General features: G+C 31.9%; 7 protein-coding genes across 7 annotated transcripts, besides 3 other annotated features; 4 read left to right on the forward strand and 3 right to left on the reverse strand.

Annotated features, from left to right (window-relative positions):
* Positions 1-1,827: 1,827 nt before the first annotated feature.
* Positions 1,828-1,953: a mobile genetic element.
* A 362-nt stretch (positions 1,954-2,315) lies between these two features.
* On the reverse strand, positions 2,316-3,572 carry TVAGG3_0993750 (cysteine S-palmitoyltransferase protein; the record flags this gene model as incomplete). Its single annotated transcript, XM_051254184.1, has 1 exon — positions 2,316-3,572. One exon carries the CDS (start codon positions 3,570-3,572, stop codon positions 2,316-2,318), a length of 1,257 nt encoding a protein of 418 aa, XP_051079758.1.
* A 308-nt stretch (positions 3,573-3,880) lies between these two features.
* Positions 3,881-7,372: a mobile genetic element.
* Positions 5,110-6,183, reverse strand: TVAGG3_0993770 (uncharacterized protein; the record flags this gene model as incomplete). The annotated part of the gene is made up of 1 exon (XM_001276976.2): positions 5,110-6,183. A coding segment is annotated over one exon (1,074 nt), but the record flags the coding sequence as incomplete, so codon positions are not given.
* Positions 7,373-7,958: 586 nt separating the features above from the next.
* On the forward strand, positions 7,959-10,453 carry TVAGG3_0993780 (uncharacterized protein; the record flags this gene model as incomplete). Its single annotated transcript, XM_001276978.2, has 1 exon — positions 8,222-10,453. One exon carries the CDS (start codon positions 8,222-8,224, stop codon positions 10,451-10,453), a length of 2,232 nt encoding a protein of 743 aa, XP_001276979.1.
* A 2,239-nt stretch (positions 10,454-12,692) lies between these two features.
* Positions 12,693-13,385: a mobile genetic element.
* Positions 13,386-18,657: 5,272 nt separating this feature from the next.
* Positions 18,658-21,340, forward strand: TVAGG3_0993800 (uncharacterized protein; the record flags this gene model as incomplete). Its single annotated transcript, XM_001276979.1, has 1 exon — positions 18,677-21,334. One exon carries the CDS (start codon positions 18,677-18,679, stop codon positions 21,332-21,334), a length of 2,658 nt encoding a protein of 885 aa, XP_001276980.1.
* Positions 21,341-21,656: 316 nt separating this feature from the next.
* On the reverse strand, positions 21,657-23,161 carry TVAGG3_0993810 (uncharacterized protein; the record flags this gene model as incomplete). The annotated part of the gene is made up of 1 exon (XM_001276980.1): positions 21,950-23,161. One exon carries the CDS (start codon positions 23,159-23,161, stop codon positions 21,950-21,952), a length of 1,212 nt encoding a protein of 403 aa, XP_001276981.1.
* A 96-nt stretch (positions 23,162-23,257) lies between these two features.
* On the forward strand, positions 23,258-24,697 carry TVAGG3_0993820 (immunoglobulins domain-containing protein; the record flags this gene model as incomplete). Its single annotated transcript, XM_001276981.1, has 1 exon — positions 23,258-24,541. The coding sequence occupies one exon, from the start codon at positions 23,258-23,260 to the stop codon at positions 24,539-24,541; it is 1,284 nt and encodes a 427-aa protein (XP_001276982.1).
* Positions 24,698-24,761: 64 nt separating this feature from the next.
* On the forward strand, positions 24,762-25,834 carry TVAGG3_0993830 (histidine phosphatase superfamily (branch 1) family; the record flags this gene model as incomplete). Its single annotated transcript, XM_001276982.2, has 1 exon — positions 24,786-25,649. One exon carries the CDS (start codon positions 24,786-24,788, stop codon positions 25,647-25,649), a length of 864 nt encoding a protein of 287 aa, XP_001276983.1.
* Positions 25,835-25,879: the final 45 nt, after the last annotated feature.

The raw sequence follows: 25,879 nt of genomic DNA on the forward strand, positions 1-25,879 counted from the left end.
GTTTTAATTCATAAAATATTAATATTTGTTGTTATATTTTTGAAATTTGATAAAATATGAAGGAAAAAAGTATGTTGAAATGATATACTATTGATAAACATCATGTTTTCAACCTGAGGAGATGCAAAATAAGTATTTCTAATTGAGGCGAAAACGATAAATCTCATTTTGCCTCTCAATTTTTCTGATCCTTAAGTATTCAATTTTCACTGCTTCTCTCATCTTTGAAATTTGCACAATTTTTCTCCAAAGTCTCAAATTAAGCTTCTGATGATCTATTCTATCTATACCCTAAATGTGAGTCCTTTATTAAGTCTAGAAATGGTGACTCAACACATTAACTTTTTTTACTTTTATTTTATTTTTTCCGGCATTTTTCATTATGAGTCATTCCAAGCCATTTAATTGGAGATTTCGAGAATTCTCTGGCAATCAGCATCCAAAAATCTTTGTGATGATGTCCAATGTATCATTGACAGATAATGGTATTACTTTAAACCGAGAAAAAAAAGATCAGCAAAATAAAATTGAATACACAAGTAATGCCGGTGAATTTTCATACTATGTAGCAGAATTGTTTCCTGTAGGCATTGCAATCTTCCCTGACAGAGGAAATTTTGATATCAAAATTTCATTCAGCGATTATCTCAGCATATTTGTTAAATTAATAGAAAAAGATTCAAATCTTATTAACTATGCGATTGATTGGGCTTGCATTCCACTCAAATCAGATCAAAATTCAAAAATTTTGGAAATAAATGATTTTAGCTACAAATCAATTAAAACCGAGGACTTACACGTAAGTAGTGATTTCAAAACCGTAATTTGCATATTTATTAATTCAATTTTATTAATTTCAGATTATTTTTTCAATAAAAAATATAACACTTTAACAGACGTAGAACGAGGCCGTCTATTACATATGTGCATTAAAGCATATACAAATCAGGAACTTTTGCAAACCTACTCACTGAATTTGGACAAATTATTTGATATTATAGAAAAAAAATCAGGAAAAGATTTTCATCCAAATCCATTCATTACTTTCCTAGTATTTTGTATCAATAATGATCATAAATATTATACATCTTTAAAACTTCTACTCAATGATTTCCTCAACTATTGTTATGATTCAGAATCATTATCTTTAGCAGTTTCTAATATCTCAGGCAATTACTCTCAAATTCCTTTATACCATATTATCCATATATTTACGGAGAATATTCCAATGAATGTATCTCAAGATAAAAAGGTTCTGGAAATACTAAAAATTCGTGACGCATCTGATGATGACGTAAACATTTTGAGTAATTCGAATAAAGATCAATTAATTGAGCGTAATAAAGCAATTTTACTCTCAAAACTTGAGCGTTCGTACTGTAATTCACTTGATTATATTGAAAAATTTCTTATAACAGCAAAAACTGGCCCTAAATCTAATTTTTCGCAGTCACAAATTAAAAGCTTACTTGATGCGAAAAGGGAATGTAAAATCATGTTGAATCAAATCTACAAATTCAACAGTTGGGATGATAAATCTCTATTCATGTACGATTTTGTATTTCCAGAGCATGCTCACAAATGGCGTATTATGTTTAGAGGCGATTATAATATTCAAACAATACTGCAAAATATCAAAGAAGAGGGTTTTACAGAAGACAAAAATAATAGAGATAATCAGTCAGCTCCGATAATCTCTCACATGTGACATTTTAAATAAAAACTATAATTATAGAATTATTTTAATCTCGAGCTCATCTTATTCAATTTTGAATCCTTTACAAATGTTCCTTCAAATATTGAAATGTACCTAAGATAAATGCAGCTTTAAGGCTGCACTTACGCCCATTTGACATTAATTCAAATTTTTGACACCTGGGGTGAAGCGTCATTGAAAATTAACCTTAAACATTTGAATTGAAGGCCGTGTCATAGGGGCGTAAGTGCACCCTTTAAAAAAACTGTATAGATACCTTAAGAAATAAACTTTCTACTTTTTTTGACATTCTCTTAATTTTTTTAGATTTCATTGTATAAAAAAGTGACAGAGAGTGGGGGCAAGATTGAGAATTGCAATTCTCACATATTTGAATGCATCGTAATACTATTTGGTAATTAAATGCCACTGACATTTATAGGGAAGTAGAGGCGCATACTATTCTATAAAGATGATATCTATTTGTTCTGTGAAAAATCAATTTATCAATTTTTCAAAAACGCCAAATATCAAATTACAAAAAACTGACATTTGTAAAATAACAAAGAGGGAAAAAATTATCTGAAAAATGAATAACTTTACAATAAATAACTAAAAATTATTTCTTTTCTTCCCCATCGGAGTAAGTATAGTAAGTATAGTAAGAAAAGCTTCCTTCGCCAGAGTAAAAACTGTATGATTCGAAATCTGATTCATCCTTGTGTTTCTCTTCATGTTTCTTCTTATCGGAATCAGATTTCTCTTCTTTAGGTTCTTCTTTCTTTGGTTCTGGCTCTGGTTTCTTTGAAGAAGACGAAGATGAAGAAGATGGTTTGGAATAAGAATAAGAAACCGACTTTTCCTCCTTTGGCTCATCTTCTTTCTTCGGTTCTGGTTCAGGTTTCTTTGAAGATGATGAAGATGGTTTGGAATAAGAATATGAAACAGATTTTTCTTCTTCTTTTGGTTCTGGAAGAGGAATTACTCGTTCTTCTGAATGTGATGGTTTCGATTCGGATACAGATTTCTCTTCTTTCTTTGGTTCTGGTTTCTTTGAAGAAGATTTCGAATAAGAATAAGAATAAGAATAAGAATAAGAAACAGATGGTTCCTTTTCTTCCTCTTTCTTTGGTTCTGGTTGTGGTTCAGGTTTCTTTGGAGAAGAAGATTTTGAGTATGAATAAGAAACTGATTTTTCTTTTTCTTCTTCTTTTGGAACTTCGACAGCTGATTCGGACTTTCCTTTAGTACTTGAACTAGATGAAGAAGATGATGATGACTCTTCTTTGGCGTTTTCTGGTTTTGGAGTTTCTTTTTCTGGTAATTGAGGCTGCTCTGGCTCTTGCTGTGGTTTTGGAGGAGCTGGAGGTGGTGGAGGTGGTGCAAACGTTGGTTTGTTTGGAATAATTGTAATTTTTGGCGCTGGTTTTCTGTTTTGGGCCTCTTGTTGAGCTTTTTTGTTTGCTTCAAGCATTCTTCTGTATTGGATGACATCGAATGTTGTGATGTTCTTCCTAATTAAGCAACTGTGCAATCCGAGTAAGAAAGTAATGAAATATTCAATGCCAAGGAGCATAAATAGAAGAAGTCCATGGAAAACGTACCATACAGCAGCTGGTATATGGTTCTTAGCACCGTAGAATGATTCAGCGTTAGCTAACATCGATCTCTCGCCGTTTTCTTGTTTCATTGCCATTCCCATGATTACGTAAATGGATAAAGCTGATTCTACAAGGGATGCAAGGTAAAGGAAGATGATTCCGAATAGGAAATAGTTGTAGTTATCACTTGTAACGCAGTTATTTAAGAAAAAGCAGTGATGATCAAAATCTCGTCTACAAAGATTGCATGAACGGCAGTGTTTTGCTTTTAGCATAACAGTCCTTTTACACCATCTGCATTTTTCCGCATTCTTTTTAGCATCGTCTGGCAAAATTGCAGATCTATGCTTTTCAATCTCGCAACGAATGAATAAGAGGTTGAATGTTATCCAGCAATAGCAAAAGATTGGTGTGCAGATGATTTTCTCGGTTGTGTAAAGAGATGGAAAAATGAATAAGAAATAACCTAAAATCATAAGGAAATAACCAACCCATGACAAGATTTGCTGATTGTGTAATGGCCTGGTAAAGCCATTCCTTGTGTTAACAAGTGGTGCCGGAGGGTCGTTATTTTCCGACATAAGGGTGCCCTATAGACGATAGCTCCCCCCCCCAGAAAAAATAACCTTAAATAAAACCAATGCTTTTCGAGACCTATTTTGGTACCTCCAAAAACATTTTTCTCGGCAAAAAATCAAGTTGATGTATTTTGTTTTGTCATCGTAGATACTCTAATTTTCGCCCAGTAATGTTATATAAAAGGAGCTTTTTTGTCGAAATGCAAAACAAAATTGGCCGTTAATGTGGTGAATTATCGATTTTTGGTACAGCATACTTTCTTATCAATGAATAAATGCAGCTACTTGATAAAAGAGTCTTCAAAAGCAACTTTTGAAAAAAAATATTCCTTATTTACATCAAGAGCCGAATACTTTTACGATGAATATTAATAAAATTTGTCGGTATTTATTCTTACAGATTATCAGATCACAAAAGCCAAAAATTGTTTATTATTTTTTTCAGAATAAAAATTTCGAATGTATCAATTATATCAAATACATACATTTTATTCATACATTACAAATGAAAGATTTAATTTTTGAAAAACCTAAATTTTTTCGAAAATCAAATATTTCGGTGTATTATATGCGCCTTTGTTTAAATTATTCGCCAATTCCTCATCACGAATGTAAGATATTTTGGTATTCCAAAAGAGAATCCATGAATTGATGTTTTCGTCCAAAATAATAATATTATATTGTCGACTGTGATAAGTTATTATGGCTACTAGTTTGGATTTTACAGCTGGATTGTTATTCCATGTGTAATCATCCAATGGAAACGTAAAACCAGCAACATCAATAAAAAGATAATCTGAAAAAGTAGGAGTAACTTGAAGTTCGTTATTATTAACAAGAGGAATGTCAATTTTATCTGTAAATCCCCAGCAGAATTTTTTGAAATAATCAATAAGATCTAGTTGCCTAGCTTCACATGCAAGCGATTCTTGTAATTGTTTGAAAGCATCAATTGGATCAGCTTGATGTATCTTTTGCCGTTTCGAGTAAGGTGATACAGATAAGTAACATCTGCATTTTCCGAAAAGTTCCGATTTGTGAGCGATAATATTTCTTTGTATATTAACTGTTGCTCATTGGGATTAGAGAATAATTCGTCAAATAGTTTGTGCATTAATGGTCGAAATGTAATAAGTTGAACAATAACGGCAAGAAAACTGAGATTTTTTCCAAGCTTGATACCAAGCTTTTGTTTTTTAGGCTTATCATGAGTTTTTCTGAGTGTCTGTGGAAGTTGTATCAAATCAGGATGAAAATCTGCTATCATTTCAAGAGATGGTGGATTGTGGCTGAGGACGTTAAGATAATTGATTGCGTTTATCTTAATTTTCTCAAAGTTATGAAAATCAGTAAAAGCTGAATTCATAATTTCTTTTGCTTGCTGAGAATCGTAAACTGCAACAGCCGAGATGTTTTCTTCATTAATACGAATTAAAGACGAGTACGTATTATAAAGATCTTGTTTAAATTTGGATAATAAATTTTGGAATTCTTGAGGATCATCTGGAATTTCCTTCGCCTTGAAGAAAAATGAAAACCTTTTCCAATCTGGTGGTACTTTGATATCGGAACCAAATATAGATTTTTTGTTGAATTTTGGATAATCTGTTGGAAGTGAAAGATTTTCAGATTCTGACGGTTCTTCATCCGCTGGCGGATCCTCATCGTCAGTGTATTCAATTTTTTCGGATCTGGATCCATCTTTTGACGGTTTATGAGGAACTAAGTCAGCGAATTCTGGGTCAATTTCATCTGGAATGTAATGAACGCATCTGTTATGATTTCTGTAGTTTTCCGAAGTTCTTCTGATATGGTCATAATCGGATTTATTTTCGAAATTTAATATAACTTGTAAAATATCTTCATCAAAATAAGAATCATCTATACCCATTAATCTTCTTAGTTTTGTCTTCCAATTGTCTTCATTATACGCAAATACAGAAACAAAAATTCTGGCTGGAAATCCAATAATCCAACGAAGATTTTTTGGGACTAAATGGGCTTTCAATGAATTGAAAGCTTCGTTGAAATTTGTATGATATTGTTTGCTGATTCTTAGAAACAATGGAGCAATATTTGTAATAATTTCTCTTTTTTCGATATGCTCTGGTGATTCTCCTGGATATCTATTAATTAATCCCATCCATCTCTGAACCTTTTGCTCTGGTTTTAATGTTGGGCATGCAAAAAGGATCCTAAATATTTTTTCAAATTTAGGATATTTAGTGACAATTTTTGAAAATGCTGATTTTATCACATGATTTGGATCTCTTACATGTGATAATTGTGCACCAGAATTCTCTATCATTGTTGAATCTTTAACATCACCATCTGAACAAAAAACTTTTATTTTTTTCCATAAATCAGATTTCAACATATCACGTAATGCATAGCTTTCCATTAATCCTGGTGAAATTTTTGGTTCAACCAAAATTTTGGGACTTTTGAATTTTATTAATTCTGGATGCCTTGAAACTATTCTAAAATCTAATATTTTGTTTGTATTTATATCTATAAGCGTAATGACGGCATGTAAAGCATCGCGCTTAGAACTCCATGCGCAATCTAATGAAACATTAAATTTGTATTCTGAATCATGTTTAAGAATTTCTTGTATATTAGCTTCACAACTTGCTGTTGCAACTTTCTCAAGATCTGGCAATATGCTCTTTAGATGCGCAAGTAATGTAGTTTCTGTTGGGCAATGAAAGTTTAGGAGTGATGCCAATTCGATGTGTTTTGAAAATCCTGCACCAGATATAAGAGAAATGTAAGTATGAAGATTCTTGACAACGTCACTATACGGAACTCCAGGCTTAAATTTGACGTTGAATATTGTTTCTTCCTTAACATTTGATTGTGAATGATCTTGTTTTGAATTAAGCTGGTTTAGATTAATGAAATGCGAAAAAGGTTTCTTATTTGAATAAACAGTCCGATGATAGACCCTTTTTTGGCAGTCATCAGCTTTATATGTTATTAATATCTCTTCAATTGTGTATCCTTCCATGATTGGAATAGAATACTCCATAGGAAGAGCTAAAATCCCGCCAAATTTTACGGTTTTTTTAATACAAAAGCAATCAAAGTGAATAAAGCAAAGATATATATTGTATTTAATCAGTCAATTGATATTGGGTAGAATATATGCTCAATATTTCATTTTTCAAATTTATTATTTCAAAAAACCAATAATTGGCGACATTGTTTACTGTAATAATTGTTTTTAATGAAAATACTATATGCCTTCCTTATTTTCTTTCTTTTTTATTTTTTTGAAAAAATCAAAAAAACTCGAAAAAAAATCAAAAAATCAAAAAATCGATGAATTCTCAACGTAATTTAAATCTTCAAAATCGTAGAGATTGGTCATAATATAACTAAGCATTATGATATGGTAAAGTTCAAAAAATCTCTCTCTTGAACGAGATAAAAGCTTAACAGAAATAACCTTAAAAGTGCTTTTCTGAGGGTGGTCTATCGTCTATAGGGCACCCATAAAAATCTCTGAAAAATTGAAGAACTCCTTTTTGAGTTGACAACTTTTTTAGTCGCTTCAGAAAAGATTTTTTATTTTTCGCAAGGAGAAATAGAATTATCTTATTGAAAGTATAATGATGGAAGTCAAATGACATTAAAACGGAAAATGCTAAATTCTTTGCCAACTCTGATAAAGCTAAATCTGAATTGAGCACAAGGTGGTTACAATTTTATACTGTAGTAATCATCAAATTTGCAAATATGCCTGAAAATTATAGCAGATAAAGGAATTTAAAATGCAATTTCATCGCATTGCATCACCTACGCAAAAGTTGTCTTTTGTTCAAATATTCTGTGTTATGTTAGTGCATTTATTGAGCTCATTCTCAGGCAGGAAAAGATGAGACTAAATTTAGCAATTTCAGCTTACACCAGCGCGCAACTGCTATCAATAATACATGACGAGTTGATTTATTTTTTAATTTCTTATTTAAACTTGAGCGTTGTTGATAAATTGGATGCAATATCGTGTTTTTATATGGATCCTGTTTTAAGGTTAAATCTTTCAATATGGTTGAAATCTTTAATTTCTGAGTAATATCCTTTTATTTTTTCTTGCCTATAATGATAAAAGAGGAGTCACTTACTCAGATGATAAAACAATTCTTAAATTTGCACCAAAAGAACTCAGTGGAGAATATACAATTCTCCCTGAGTGTACTACGATCCAAGGAGGTGCAAGAGTTGAACTAAGTCCATTCTACTTATGCAGAAATACGATTACATCTATTATATTTGGCAAAGGAAGTCTTTTAACAACACTTTGCTATGGCTGCTTCTCAGAATCAGTATTAGTTACAGTGGATATGGGCGAATGCACAAAATTATTAAAATTAAACAATAAAGCATTTTATAACTGTACAAAATTAAAATCGATAATAACGCCACCCTGTATTACAGCTCTTGGAACAGGCTGTTTCTATAATACTTTTTCATTACAAAGGATAGATTTTCCTGATTCTCTTGAAACTATTCCTGACTGGGATAGCACTGATTACAATGAATTCCAGTCTTCAGGAATTACAGAGATTTCAATTGGCGAAAACTCTAATTTGACTTATATTGGAACAGATGCATTCTCAACAACTAAATTGAAATATTTTACAATTCCTTCAAAATTAAGAATGCAAGATGGATCATGCTTCCAAGCTTGCCCGATTATTAGTATTAGTATTGATAAGAGAAATCCATATTACAAAACTGATGGAACTTCTATTTTTTCTGGATCGGATTTTTCAACTTTATTCTACGTAAGTTCAGCGCTTACTGGAACATATCAGATTCCGACTTTCATTAAAAGGATTGGTAATTCTGCTTTCAGATATGGTAATATCAGTAAAATTGTTCTAACATCAAATGTGACATCTCTTGAAAATTGGTGCTTTGCTGGTTCTCAAATAACAGAATTTAAATTTACAGATCAAATTACATTTATTGGATCATGGATATTTGGATACTGTAAAAAATTAGTATCAGTAACATTAGATGAAAAATTGACAAAAATTCCTTCGAATATGTTTTCAAATTGTTATGCTCTGAAAAACGTCAACATTCCACCAAAGTTGACATCAATAGGTGCTTCAGCTTTCTCTGGATGTAGTTCACTTAAATCAATAACCCTTCCTGAAACATTGACAGAACTTGGTGATGGAGCATTCACTGGGACTGGCGAAATTAACATCACCTCTTTTAGTCCAGCTTTTTATTCAGAAAACTTCCTTACATATAAAGACAATAAAGAAACATTGATTTTATACACAGGTTCAAATACTGACAATGATCTTTCGATTATAAATTATTGTAAAAGTATTAGTGATCTCACATTTAAGGATAAAAAACTTCGAGATGTTACTTTCCAGAGCGAAGATCCTGAAATTAACATGACTATTGGAAAGCAGGCCTTTCAATCTTCTACTATTAGATCCATTATTTTTCCACCTGGATTAGTCTCGATTGGGATAAATGCATTCGATCGTTGCGGATCTCTGAAAAATGTTACCTTCAAAGGAAATAAATTAAAATCCATTCCTAACTACTGTTTTAATAACAACAAAAATCTTGAACACATCACACTTCCATCATCCATCGAGATTATTGGTGAGTATGCATTCGCGAACTGTCCACACATTGGAGATATTGGCATCTCTGGCATGATCAACCTGATTTCTGTTGGTGCTTATGCATTCTTTTATAGTGGTCTGAGCACAGCGAATCTTGCAAACAGTGGCTGTGTAGTTGACATCAAGTGCTTCATGGGCTCATCAATTAGTGAACTCACAATTAGCTCTTCTATTCCTCAGCAACTCTGTCAGTACTGTGTATCTCTTGAAAAACTCACTCTGAAGATCGGTGTTTCAGTGATCGGACCATATGCATTTGATGGTTGCACATCTCTCCAAGGATTCATCATTCCTAGTACTCTTTCCAACATCCAAAGTTTTGCATTCCAGACCTGCACATCTCTTTCCACTGTCTACATGAATGGCGAATGCACCCTATCTAGAGTTGATGGTGGCTGTTTCTACGAATGCTTCAGTCTCACAGAAATCATATTGCCTCCATCAGATCAAAGATATCGTTTTGAGAACGGCGCACTCACAGACTACGATCAAACAAATCTCATTGTCTTCCTTCCTTACAGTGGAGTCAAGAACTTCATTGTTCCTATGACGATGAGAACGATTGGTCAATGTGCTTTCATGGGCAGTCCATCACTTATCAGAGTTTTCTTCAACGGCAACAATATCCAGAAGATAGACTACCAAGCATTCAAAGACTGCAAAAATCTCAATCTCGTCTTCTTCTCATCATCCAGCATCAAAACCATCGGTGACCAAGCTTTTGATGGCTGCAGTCTTCTTCGCAAGTGCGGTTCTTTCTCAGCTCCATCAAGTGCTCAGAAGATCATCATTGAGCAAGGTAAGATACCTTCGATTGCATTTAAAGATGATTGTGGTTTATCGAATTCATGTAAAAATGCAAAGCATTTTGAAATTTCAGCCTCATATCTATATCCTTTTATATCTATGTCTATATAATAAAAAATGTTTGTCCTTAGTATATATATATTAAAACAATAATGAGAAATTTCAAGTGTGTCTGGAGAGAGTTATTTCCGAATGCACATATGATGTTTTTCAACTTTTTCAACTTTTTTGAAATCATTCGTTGTTATATTGATGAATTTTTTCGATTTGTCATAAAAATTGAAAAAAGTCAAGGAAAATGATAGAATAAATATGCACATTTTATAGGCAGTTCGAATGATCATCCAAACAAAATATTTTCAAATAATTATTATTTATCCAATACCCTACTTTCCCAACATTTAGAATAAGGTTATTGCCCTAAAATTCAGTTATAGACACTTAGGAGAGCATTTAAACCATGATATTTTGGCATATGATAGAGAAACATCTTATAAACATTTTCAGTATGTTTTCCTATAAAATAACGATCTCACATGAAATTACTAAAATATCAAATTTTGATTTTCACTTTAAAGTTGGGAGAATACTCTACAGTGACAGGGTATACAATTTTAACCTTTGTTTTGATTATAAATAAAGTATTGATAGAGATATGAGTTGTACAGAATTATACACGTGTGTTTAATCAAATGTAAGTTGTGCAACAATAATGATTAGCTAGATAGTATATTAAGGAACTGTGATTTATGATCTAATTCAATAAGATGTAAATGATATTCAAATATATTAAATAAATGCGAATGTTCAAGATGTGAAATCGGTTAGTTAATTGTTGTATATAGATATTTTACTGTGATTAATGAATTTTTTAACAATTTAAAATTATCAAATTTCAAAATATGCGCAATGAGATAATTTGAGAGTATTTTGAGAACTGAAGACTTATGATTTAGTGTTTTTGAATAAGCACATCAATATAAAGATAGAAAATAAATTGAGATATAATTTTTTTGAAGGTATTAAAGGGTGGAGGTAGTAGGATAAATTTTTAATGTTCTATACTTTCATGGCAAATAATTAAATAGAAGTAAAACTTTGTTTTAAGAATTGAAAATTTTAAATAAAAAAGGAATGTTAGTAATGCTAATTTATTTGATTCCGGGGGACACCCCGGTTATCAAATATATTTATTAAAATGGAAAATCTTCACTTTTCGAAAAAATCGAAACTGCAAGGATCTCTGATTCTCGATATGATAATTTATTTGATTCCGGGGACGCCCCGGTTATCAAATATATTTTAGAACGGAAAATCTCTCACTTTTCGAAAAAATCGAAACTGCAAGGATCTCCGATTCTCGATATGATAATTTATTTGATTCCGGGGACACCCCGGTTATCAAATATATTTATTAGAACGGAAAATCTCTCACTTTTCGAAAAAATCGAAACTGCAAGGATCTCCGATTCTCGATATGATAATTTATTTGATTCCGGGGGACACCCCGGTTATCAAATATATTTATTAGAACGGAAAATCTCTCACTTTTCGAAAAAATCGAAACTGCAAGGATCTCCGATTCTCGATATGATAATTTATTTGATTCCGGGGGACACCCCGGTTATCAAATATATTTATTAGAACGGAAAATCTCTCACTTTTCGAAATTTTTTTTAACAAAAATATGGCATTCTTAAATTATAGTTACATGTTATTTCACAATCATTATCATTAAAAAATTCAATTATTCAAGTTGTTTTGTCCCGACGGTTTTTACGGTTATAAAAATGGTTGCGAACTCAATCCATCAGCAAAATGTCGGTTGGGGTGCCCTTCTTGGCCTCCTGAGTACTCACCAAGATACCCCCAGCTCCCGCAAAACACCTCCCTTAGGTGAGCATTAACTGATGACATGAGTTAACAATTCTACAAAATCATCAAGCATGAAGGTTTATGATTTATAAATCAAAATCTCAGAAACTGCTTGACTTTGCAAGTTGCTGTCTTTACCGGTTACTCTGCTGCAATCTCTTTTCTGATTGCAGGCAGAGTTCTGCATCCTGAGGACATTGCCTTGCAGATATGCTTGTAATCACTACGTGAGCAACTTGGTGTTGCAAGTTGCTGTCTTTACCGGTTACTCTGCTGCAATCTCTTTTCTGATTGCAGGCAAAGTTCTGCATCCTGAGGACATTGCCTTGCAGATATGCTTGTAATCACTACGTGAGCAACTTGGTGTTGCAAGTTGCTGTCTTTACCGGTTAGCTTTTTTTGAAGTTTCTTCGCATCTTATATAAGCTCTAGATCAATATTTATCATCAGAATTTGCATCTCATAAAGCACGATATTAATCAAATAGGCAAATTTCATTCGGAGTCTCTCATTAAATGAGAAACTCCGAATGAGATTTGCTCTAAGGTAATGTACTTGTTATGCTTGGCCTAGAAGCAAGGAGGAAACATGTATATGGTTTGTTTATACTGAAGTTATCTGGAATTCTCTCAATTGAGGATTCAAATCCAGATAACAGCAGTATAAGTTAATATTGTTGTGCACCTCAGGTTGTTTATAGGCCCGAGAACGAGAAAAGAATTTATGGTGTGAATTGGCTCGATATATACCTACGCTCTGTAAAAAATACGTTATATTTTCTTTCATATGAGAAAAATGTTTTTCTTTTTTATAATACTATGTGCTTTGTTACTTCATAAATTGTCTATTTTTCTTATTAAAACCTATTTTTTCCGTGTGATTCGGAATCTACGCATTCAAAAAATGCGTTTTCCGCTCTCAGAACGCGAAAATATGAACTACATGACGAGATAAATCGATTTATTATGTTCCTAAATATTCTCATTTTTCAATCTTGCTCAATACTCAAAAATAAGCAGACTCTCAAATAGAGAACATAAAATAACTCATATTTATCATATTAAAATTTTGAAAAAGTCTCCCGAAAAAATCATATTTCGAAAATTTCGAAAAAAATAAGTACATTTTTCGCCAAAGAAAAAAGAAAAATGTTTTTTTTTGAATTTTTGATGATAATATGCACTCCTGACGGTCGCAGTGTCTCATTCTGGGAGACATTGCCTGTGCATGTCTCCCAGAATGGCATACTGTTCCGCATTCAAGTTATGAATGCGGAACTTTGACCGACAAGAGTGCATTGTGCACTCTTGTTGGTCTGCATGTGTCATTCCGGGAGACATTGCCTGTGCATGTCTCCCAGAATGGCATACTGTTCCGCATTCATAACTTGAATGCGGAACTTTGACCGACAAGAGTGCATTGTGCACTCTTGTTGGTCTGCATGTGTCATTCCGGGAGACATTGCCTGTGCATGTCTCCCAGAACGAGACAATTTATTGCAATCAGAATACGATTGCAAAACTTTGACCGACAAGAGTGCATTGTGCACTCTTGTTTGTCATCCACTATGATACTTAGAGAAAATACTTTACTTACATTATTTAAAATATTAATTTCCCTATTTAATATTTATTTATTATTTTTTGTGCTTTATATTCCCTATGGCATGTACTGAACTATTTTATAGACTCTACCGAGCTATCTCCACATATAAACATTTGACAATAACACATATATACTCTCTTCATATTCTAGTCTCATGACATATTATTGCAAAAGCTATATTTATACAGCATACCTCATAAAGTCTCATTATATCCCTATCTAAGCGTTCAAAACCTATTTTCCCCACGTAATCTGATTCTTCAGGCTCCGCTGATTCGATTTCTGCTGTCAGATCGTGAAAATATGAATCACATAACAAGATAAACACAAATCCAAAATAATAATGTTTTCTTCAAATTGACTCTTCCACGATATTCATATATTTGTTATTAATTCCGTTTTCCCTTACAAATGTATTTAATTTTCTGAATAATACGTATTATAAAATGAATATCTCAAAAACTAAATTAAAAAATTAATACTGGGTAATAACTAGATATATTGTGACTTTTTGAATTCACACACTTTTGGAAAAAATTGAATTTTTCTAAAATGATGTTGTTTGAACATGAACTTAAAGAGTTTTTTTACGTAAAATATCAAGTTGGGTAACTTGTGTTTATCTTGTTATGTGATTCATATTTTCACGATCTGACAGCAGAAATCGAATCAGCGGAGCCTGAAGAATCAGATTACGTGGGGAAAATAGGTTTTGAACGCTTAGATAGGGCTAAAATGAGACTTTATGAGATGTGTATAAATATAGCTTTTGCAATAATATGTGTCATGAGACTAGAATATGAAGAGAGTATATATGTGTTATTGTCAAGTTTATATGTGGAGATAGCTCGGTAGAGTCTATAAAATAGTTCAGTACATGCCATAGGGAATATAAAGCACAAAAAATAATAAATAAATATTAAATAGGGAAATTAATATTTTAAATAATGTAAGTAAAGTATTTTCTCTAAGTATCATAGTGGATGACAAACAAGAGTGCACAATGCACTCTTGTCGGTCAAAGTTTTGCAATCGTATTCTGATTGCAATAAATTGTCTCGTTCTGGGAGACATGCACAGGCAATGTCTCCCGGAATGACACATGCAGACCAACAAGAGTGCACAATGCACTCTTGTCGGTCAAAGTTTTGCAATCGTATTCTGATTGCAATAAATTGTCTCGTTCTGGGAGACATGCACAGGCAATGTCTCCCGGAATGACACATGCAGACCAACAAGAGTGCACAATGCACTCTTGTCGGTCAAAGTTCCGCATTCAAGTTATGAATGCGGAACAGTATGCCATTCTGGGAGACATGCACAGGCAATGTCTCCCGGAATGACACATGCAGACCAACAAGAGTGCACAATGCACTCTTGTCGGTCAAAGTTTTGCAATCGTATTCTGATTGCAATAAATTGTTTCATTCTGGGAGACATGCACAGGCAATGTCTCCCGGAATGACACATGCAGACCAACAAGAGTGCACAATGCACTCTTGTCGGTCAAAGTTCCGCATTCAAGTTATGAATGCGGAACAGTATGCCATTCTGGGAGACATGCACAGGCAATGTCTCCCGGAATGACACATGCAGACCAACAAGAGTGCACAATGCACTCTTGTCGGTCAAAGTTTTGCAATCGTATTCTGATTGCAATAAATTGTTTCATTCTGGGAGACATGCACAGGCAATGTCTCCCGGAATGACACATGCAGACCAACAAGAGTGCACAATGCACTCTTGTCGGTCAAAGTTCCGCATTCAAGTTATGAATGCGGAACAGTATGCCATTCTGGGAGACATGCACAGGCAATGTCTCCCGGAATGACACATGCAGACCAACAAGAGTGAACAATCCGCTTTCTCCTTTGAAATCCAACATTCTAATCACATCTACATTAATAAATTGTTATAAAATACTAATCAAAGATCCAATACAATTCTACTATCTTATTCACACATTACCAATGTTAATACCTCTTATAACTTAAATTATTTCATAAAATTTGTTTTTATATCTTATTATTTTCTCATAATGCTTCTAATACATCTCTAATTTCTTACATTCAAACACCAATATCGTCATACTATCATAAGCACTTAATTTTTTCAAAATTTTAGACTTAAATTTGAGCTACATTTTCATCATCATTTTTAGCCTTAAGCTTCTATAAGGTTATAATACATTATCGTAATATTCTAATATTTATGATTCTTACTACTCAATTCAATATAATCATATAAGTCACTCATAATCAGGAGCATAATTTAAAAATCTATAGCTCATATTTTGACAATTATATATATAGATGATGCATATTGCAATTCCGGTTTCAACACGATCAAATGTCAAACCATGATAAAATATATATCAATTTACAAAATATCGATTAACATTAGAATCCATATCTAATTCCATCAATGCACAAGTTGTAAATGCTTAATTCATCTTTGAGAAACGTGAATAGCACAATTTTATAAGATTATTTGTTGAATATTTAAAATATAAGCCAAATCGAATCTGCTGTATATTACTTTAGTTTATAATTGAATGTTAAATGTGCTCAGATAAATATTTGAGTCAGATATCGCATTTTCTAATTTCAAAATTTATCTCATGAAGTTAGAATTTATTTGATCATACAACATCATATTAGTCAAACTAGAGTTCAATCGCGATTCCAAAATGGAACAATTGCTTGTTTTATCAAAATGTTAAAATATTAATCTAAAAAACTTAATATCTAACCAAAACATTCTAGAAATATCATATATAGGTATATGCAATCTAAATGCACACGAAATACTGAAAATTAAAAAGAATATTTATGAGATTATTAAATCTTATGCATTTCAATGAAGAGTCGATAATTATCATCTCTATAGGTTATATATCAACATATGAGTTTTTGGATTGACCACTACTATACTAATGTGATCAAATTAATCTGATTTCTTGAATTTTCATTTGAAGCATTCGCAGTAGTAGGAGTACCTTCATATATTAACATATTAAAAAATTGCGCCCAGATTCGCAGTTTAATCATGATTTTAAGATTGCATTAGATTTCGAAATGCAGAAAAAAATCACTTTAGATTCCCTTCAAACTCTAAGCATAAGCATGTCTCTATATGAGGAAACTATTTGAGCTATTCATTTGGCGGCCCAAAAACTCATGTTGCCTGAGCGCAGAAAATACCAATTTTTGGACCCTGGGTAGGGGGTCATGCATGTTTTCTAAATGTTGGAAAAGTAGGGTAATTTGATGAATTTTTCATTTTTTAAAATAATATTATATTCTTTATTTTTATGCAGTAATTAATATGATTTCAATGATAATTATCATTATTTCTTGACATTTGAGTCTGATAATCTCATTGTCAGATTACTATTCAAATTAAATTTATCGGCGTGAATCGTTATACAGAATTTTAATAGCAAGCTTGTTATCATTTCAAAATAATTAATAAAAAAGATAATTGTACTTATGCCCATCTGAGTCTAATTATGTTTGACATATAAAGTATAGTTATAGTGTGGATGGACTCATAGAATGAGTTGAATATCGAATGATTGGATTTTTGTAATATTAATATTTTTTAATCCCTAGTATGCCATTGTTTCATACTAATAACGTGTATCAATTCTATTTCAATGATCAGATAAAGCAGAAGCAATATTCTCAGGTAGAGGTGTATCAACTAAAAATTGAAAACTGAAAAGCCACTTTTTCTCACTTTTTCCCTCATTTTCGCCTGACATTCTATTGTATTTTTAATCCATTATATAATAACATTATATAATCTTTAATTAGTTGATAGCCTCCCGCCTGACATTTGACGCGGCAAATTAGAAAAGTGTAAAATTTTTATTACGAATGGGAATGTGAACTTTCATAGGGAAACCTTCTTCAAAGAACTTTTTATCAGCAAAGAATTATTTCAGAATCAGACCATACTTACAAGTCTTTAATAATAGTCCTTGAAATCGAATTTTTAAATTACAATTTGGTAGCCGAATAGTATTTTCCGTTTATTAGTTCATATTCAGAAATAATTTACAAGAATATTCACTTTACACCACATAAGATCCATTACAATTGCTAATATCTATCATTATTTTATAAAAAAACATTGAGGCTATAAGTTTGACATACGTCCTTCACAACGCGTATTATATAAGTTGAATTCTCCCAAAAAATAATTACTGAACAAATTGTATATTTAACTTAAATTATCTTTGTAATTTGATTAAGTCTTTGACAGAAAAACGCTCAATATTGCTAATATAGTATTTTCAACTTGTTGAAAATGTTTTTATGCATAAATTAATTTTTATAATTCCAAATTCTAAATAGTAAACAATATTTTTATACATAAGGTGCAATTTTGAGAAAATATATTACTATAATCAAACTTTGTAGAATGGTTATTCCTTAATAAAGGGATATTAGTTTCACGAAATATCAAATATCGATGAGCAAAGTTTATATATATTCTTTTCTATCTATTTATATGCATTATTCAATATATAAACAGGCAAATATTGAAGTAATGGTGTAAATTTAATCTGATGATCCAGAAAATTATGAGGTAGTATATATGTACAACTGCATTATTAAGGTGCCCTATGGATGAACATTAATGGTTGAAACATGTTTAGCTTAGATATGATGGTTCGAGTTGATACACTTCTTCTCAGGTTCCACTTTTTTGGTCTAAAAATGAGTTTCTCCTTTATAAAAATAGCAATGTTATAGTCTAATTATGCAGATGATTACAATATGAAAGATCCTGAGTCTGATAACTTTTTTGACATATTTACGTGTCAATTTTTTGATCTTTCTTTAGATGGAAATCAAAGGGAAGAAAGATTTAATTTTTTCTCTTTTGCATTCCACATCTAAAGAACTTGCAGCAGCTTTTGTTGATTCTTTTAAAAATGACAAGAAATGGAAAGAAAAACTCAAATCAAAACATTTCTGTCAAATGCATCTTCAAGCATTTATATATGCGTTATATAATGAGGACAAAGCTGAAGATACCATCAAAGTTTTGAGAAATTGGCTACTTAATGAAACTGAAATCGATTTCGTTCCAAATGAAGAGTATAATGACTATATAACGCAAATTATATACTTGCTTCCGGATGTTTTGCAAGTAATAGAAAGCAAAAAAGCCTTCAATTTAATTACTATTTTTTCAAATTTTGTTAATGATGTATTCGAAAATCACTTAAAATACCCACAACGAAAATTGAATAAAGTAACTTGGTACGTTTCGATGAAAGCGATATTCGAAATAGTTAATCAAACACAAACAAGTAATATAAGCCAAAAATTCATTGCTTTATTTATTAAATACTATTTCATCACTTATTTAGATAATATGCAAAGCAGAGAAATCATAGAAAACTTCTTAGAATATTTTTCCAAAGGAAATGTTCAAATGGAAGTAAAATTACGTCAATTCATCAGCAGTTTATTCAAGTCTTTCTTCAGTTTTCCGACAGATCCCGTAGAAAGAAACTTTATCGTTCATTCTTTGTTTGTTACGCGAGAAATGCTGAAAGACGACAAAAAACTGGGCGAATACTTCTTCCAGATAGGTATTGATACTATAATCTCAAAGTTTTCGAACCTTGACGATCAATATGTACAAACTTTCAACTTAGATTTTGTATTTGAAATTTTTTCAGAGTCAATATTCAATTCTACGAGCGAAATGGATGATTTTAAGCTTGCTGATAAAATTAATAGTATTGCCAAGCTTTGTTCTCTTGTTTCTCTCGGTCAATTTAATGAATTATCGAAATGGGAAAAAAAATTCATAAAATACCTCAAAGACCAATTCCTACAAGTCATAATTCCTAATATAAACAAACTGATTGTAAAATCTCATGTAGGAATCGGAAATTTGGACACAAGATTGGCAAATCTCATTGCCAGGAAGCCGAACATTGGTTTTGAGCTCAAGGAAATCATTATCAACCTCGCCAGTCTATCAGAAGCTCATTGGATCTACACATTGACGAATTTTATTGAAAATTCTTATTTCCAAGTGAGAAATTTCATCAAAGAGATGAAAGACTTCAATTCTGGCAAGGAAATGAAGGTAGACTTCGACCACTTAGTATGCGATTTGCAATGCTTGGTTCATTGTGCTTTAATGAACGAACCGATTTTATTATGCAACATTGCTCAATACATTGCTTACGAAAACATCACAAAAGAAATGCATGATTCTCCGTCATGCTTGAAACCGATCCTGATGCTTCCTTTCGCTAAATCAAAATTAGTAAATTCCGTAATGGAGATTTTCAGGCTTCATTTGTCTACAAGAGCCAATATTAAGAAATCAGAACCATATATTATATCTGTTTGCATTGTTTTCATTGAATTATCTTATAATTCGACTTCATTATTATTTGATCCTTATTCCTTTTCGAATCTCATTGATATAATGAGCATAGAAGATCCTCATAACGGCAAGAGGGCTTTTTCCGATGATTTCGTGGAATTAACCCTTGATAATCTCCGAACAATTCCAACTGACCCATCAATAGCAAATGAGTTATTGAAACAATGTTCAAAGGTCAAGACATACTCAGTTTGCAATAATTCGATCCTTACTTTCGGCGAAACCGACTCAAAAGATAAATATATTGCAATAATTAGAGGAAGATCAGGAATTAAAGCGTTTGAATTGAAGAACATCCCTAATGATCCTAAAAACCAGAAGCAGGAAGAGCCAAAGAACAAGATTTTGACTTATTCTGAATTAGGACTTGAAAAACCTTCAATTCCGTTTGAAGAATACCCTCAAATGCCTCCTTATTCTATAGATAACCCCGCAATCACGTTTTTGATCAATCTTTCTGCGTTTCATAACATAAAATATGTTGAAAACCCAGATTTCACAGAATATGACAAAAACTGTGAACCTCTACTTTACAAAATATCGTTTGTATCGTTTGATAACGCTTACAACGATCTCCATGTTTTTGATAACATTTCAAAACAAATTCGAAGGACAGCGAGGGCTTCTTTCGAAGTTGTATACGAACATGATGATGACGCGATCATAACTGTTGTTTTCATGAACTATTTGCCAGGATTAAAGCTTTTGGTCGACGAATCAGATACATCGAAGAAAATTTTCATTTCTCCTTGTGGAAACTTCTACAGAGTTGTTTGTAATCATAGGTTCAATGAATTCGAGCGAAATATTAACGCAAACAAGAATTCTAAAGATATGAGTATAAATGACTTCCCAATTAGAAGATTTTCGGCCAAAAACTGTGCAGAATTCATCAGAATATACGCATTTCTTTCAATCTGCTCTGATGGTTATGAACCAGAGAAGAAACTTCCGAAATTCGCTGATGACATGATGAAACAAGACAAAAGAAGAAAAGAAGAACTGGCAAAGCTGATGAAATTAGGAAATGCATCAGTAAATCAAGATCCTATTCTTGATGAACTGAATGAATTACCAAATTTGTTTTAAATACCGTTTTTTTGTTATTATAAATATCTTCTATATTTAAATTATTCATAAATAGTTCTTTGTCAACAAATTTAAGGTATAATATTGCGTTTTTTATTTAATTGAATATTACAAAATAAAAATCCTCTAAGAAGATATGTCTTATATTGTTAAGCATTCAAAAACTCCTTTTTCGACAACATAATTTATCCGATTAGCTCTGATTCTAAAATGAAATTGGTTTGCAAGAGGTGATTATGGAATAATAGCTCTTCTTATTGCAGTAAATAATATTAGTAAAGAAACTTCGAAACATTTTCTTTCATGTGGTACAAATTTTAATAAAAAATTAAAAATGGAGAAACTGCTCTTAATTATGCAGTAAAGAAATTTGAAAAAAGAGCAAATTGATCCGTGCTCGATTTTATAATCTGGACAATACCATGTTAACATTAGTAGAAATTAATGAAAAGAAAGTAATAATCAAAAAGTAATGAAATAGTAGAATATAGATAGGTTGTAAGACACAATGTGTCAGCCTAAGTCGAAATTCGAGATTTTTCAACAAGCATACTAAAAAATATTGATTTTGTTACAGTATAACTAAACAATATAAACAATTTACTACAAAAAAATCTATAATAAAGTTGAAGGATAAATTGCAGTTGTTTGATTTTGGCGATTAGAGTTTCCCAATATCTTTCTTTGGCTAATTATCTTCTCCTGTGTCATGTAGTGCATTCTATTTGAAGCGTTTTCTATATCTTGGTCTGTTCGATTGATTCTTCTCTCTAAAGCAAGCATTTCGCGAGTTCTAGCCATCCAAATACATTCAGATAGCTCTTTATCAACTGACTCATCGTAATAAGGCGGTCTTTTCCTAATTGGTTTTGGTGTTTTAGATTTACTTTGTGATTTCTTTTCCGAAATCGGTTTTTCATCATTTTCAGAGTCTTTTTCATTCAATTGTTGTATTCTAGAGCGTAACATGTCATTAGTATTTGAAACTTTATCTCTGATATCGTATATCGCATCTTCATCAATGTTTGGACTGGAATATGTATTTAATTTGCGTTGGTATTCTAAGATGAGCTTTGCCTGGTTATCCATTTGCTTCTGCATTTTGTCTAAAGCGACTTCTTGATCTCTTTTCATTTCTTCAATTATATTTTCGAAATTTTTATCATTGGTATTGTTTTCTAAGTAATCGATTTTCTCATGCATTTCCTTTAAATCGTTGTATGCTGAATCCCAAGTCTCTGCATCGGGAACCAATGAAACAAACTTAAGATTAATGGCTTCTAGCGCATCTGCTCTGTTCTTTTGATCTAATAGTTCTTGTTTTGTACGTTCAAGTTCTTTTTCCATAATATCAAGTAATTTTGCTTTTTCTTTTCCTTCATCTTCGAGTTCTTGTATGCGTTTCTCACGATGTTCTTTGTTTTGAACAAGAAATCCAATTGATTCTGCTGATATTGAGCTTGTATTAACTTGGTTTGAAGAAATCGGACTTTTTATTTGAATTAGATCTTGTATTTTAGCTGTAATTAAGCGTTTCAACTCTTCTTCGTCATTTTCGTTAATGCCTAATTGATCTGCAATGGATTTCAGGAAATTTGATAAATTTTCTGAATGATGAACAACGCTTTTCTCATGTTCAATCATCAATTCTGCATTAATGTTATCACTGTTGCTTTCTTGGATCTGGTTATCTGTTATTAAGTCAAAATCTTCCTCTTCCTCTGTTTCGAAATCAAAACTTTCTGTGAAGCTTCCAGTATTTTCATTGTCTATTGGTAATGCCTTTTCTAATGAATTCGTTTTTGAATCGAGTCTATTCTTGGACATAATTCACAAACGAATTTTTATTTTAGGGGCAGTAACTAATAACACCCCCAATTAAAAATAAGAGTTCAAAATTTTGTCACTTTTACAAGGATTTTAATGATTTTGGTCATTTTTTTCTTTTTGTTCTCCTTTGGAGGAGCCAAAAAGAAGAAAAAGTCGAAAAAAGACGATTCAATTTTTAATAAAGTGAACAATGAAGAAGAAAATGTTGCGCATTTACCAAAAAGAACAGCATTACCAACACCAACGCCTCTTGCAACATCCACACCATATCCTACACCTACTAAAACGCCAATAGAATGGAAAAGACTCGTAGATTTTGACAAACTCAAACCAAAAGTTTTAGCAGATTTTATAGACTTTGTTAAACCAACACCATATCCATCTCCTACGCCTGTTCCACCTGAAACACCTGCCCCAACTCCATATCCTACGCCATCACCATCATATAACAAGTATTGGTATCTTTACCAATTAAGGCCTCAAGAAGACACTAAAATCACTGATGAATACGACAATATGCCATCTACATCGACTTCTGCACACAAACCACATCATTTTACACGCACTCCTGTTGCTACTCCCGCTCCTACAAAAATTAATTTGACAGAGCTTGAAGAGCATGGTCTTGATCTGTTTCAAATCAAACTAGGTAGTGATTCAGACTATTACAATGAGAATACAACAGATCATTTCCCAGATGATATATTTTTTGAAGGAAAAACGCATAAAAAGAAAGAACTTGCAAAGAACAAGAAGAGAAAACGCATTTATAATACAGATGACAAGATTACATGTCATAGATCTGCAAAATTAGTCGATGATACTTGTATTTGCCAATTTGGTCTTGTTGGCGATGGATACAATCAGTGCATATTCCCTAAGCCAAGCATAGTATCAATCAAGCCAAGGAGGTTGAGTTCGATCGTCAGAACAAAAGTTACGATCAAATTGGCAAAAACGAAGTTTATCCCTCAAAGTGTCTTTTGTATGGTCGGGACAACGATTATTCAAGGTGAAATCATCAGTGAAACGAAAGTTCAATGTGATGTAGCACCAAGAATTGGAAGATCAAGGCTAGGAGTATCATTTGATGGCAAAACATGGGATAAGGAAAAGATTCCTATTATATTTGAAAGAAAATTTATTGCTTTCCTTAGAATTTTTATTAATTTTTCCAATACTCTCATTGTATCGGTTATTATTATAGGATGTGCAATTTTTTACAGATTTTATTATCTGAATAAGGTTGCTGAACGAATTTTGAAAGAAATTGAAGCTCAAAAAAGATTAGAAGAAGAAAGACGAATAAAGATATCAAAGAGAAGAAACAAAGCTAAAAAATTGTCTGAAAGAAAGCAAATTCTTCAAAATTCTTAATATATTGTTAATAAATTTTGTTTGTATTTTTTTATTTCAAAAACAAGACTTTTTCTTTTATACAACCTCATGTCAGATTGATATAATGTTACTAGAACGAACTATGATCCAATTATCAAATCCAATATTACTAATTTTGAGTTTATATGGTTAATTGCACAGTGGAATATGTTTAACTATATATGAAGATGTTATATTATGAATATTGTATTGTTTTATGTTGATTGCTATTTTTTGATTTCAAATGATTTCTTCTGTTTTCCGCAACGCCTCGGATGTTAAATTAGGAATATTAAATATGCCAATAGACCTAGTTCTAGTTAGACATGGTGCCGCCGAAGGAAATATCGCTTTTGCTCAAAGTAGAAAAGGTAATGATGAATTATTTACTGATAAATTCATGGAAAGACACGAATCAAAGTGGAGACTTACACCAGAAGGAAAGCAGCAATCAATCATTACAGGAAATTATATAAAGCAAAACATTTCACCGATATTTGGCGCATATATTGTGTCAGAATATATTCGTGCGATGGAAACAGCAGCACTTCTCAACCTCCCTAATGCTCATTGGATAAAAAATGGTTTCCTTAGAGAGAGAAATTTCGGCGATCTTTCTGGACTTTCTTATCGTGAGAGAGAAGAAAGATTTTCACGTGCACTTGAATTGAGAAAACGTGATGCATTCTACTGGAAACCTCCGTCTGGAGAATCTCTCGCTGATCTTGCTTTAAGAGTTGATTATATCATTGGTTCTATACAACATATGTCCCTTACACCTAGTTCGGTTATAATAGTAACACATTTCAATGTCATGCAGCTATTCCGTACAAGAATTGAGAGAATTAGACAGTCTCATTTTGAAGAAAAATTAATTAAAGTTCCAGAAGAGCTCAAAATCAAAAATGCAGGAATAATTCATTATACTCGTAAGAATCCAAAGAACGGAAAAATCGCAGATACTTACCACTGGAGAAGAATCATAACTCCTTGGCATAGAAAGCTATGCAATCCGCCATGGACGGAGATTAAATATGGATATCTTACAAATGAAGAAATTCTTAATGAACTTGAAGATAAAAACAAGGTTTCAATTAAGAACGAATGAATAATATAATATTTTGTTTGAAATGTTAAAATAAATACTTTAGTAATTACTTTACTTTCTATTTTCATGATAAATGTATATATTAAAACATATTTTATGATGAATTTCAATTTTATGATTTCAATTTCGATATCATTCAAATAATTTACAGGAGAAAGTGATCAAATAATAAATCTAAATTCTTGTGCACTATTTAAAATAGTAAAAAATCTTTTATTTTTGCAATAAAT

The sequence above is a fragment of the Trichomonas vaginalis genome, chromosome I, assembly GCF_026262505.1.
Source record: "Trichomonas vaginalis G3 chromosome I, whole genome shotgun sequence".
NCBI lineage: Eukaryota > Parabasalia > Trichomonadida > Trichomonadidae > Trichomonas > Trichomonas vaginalis.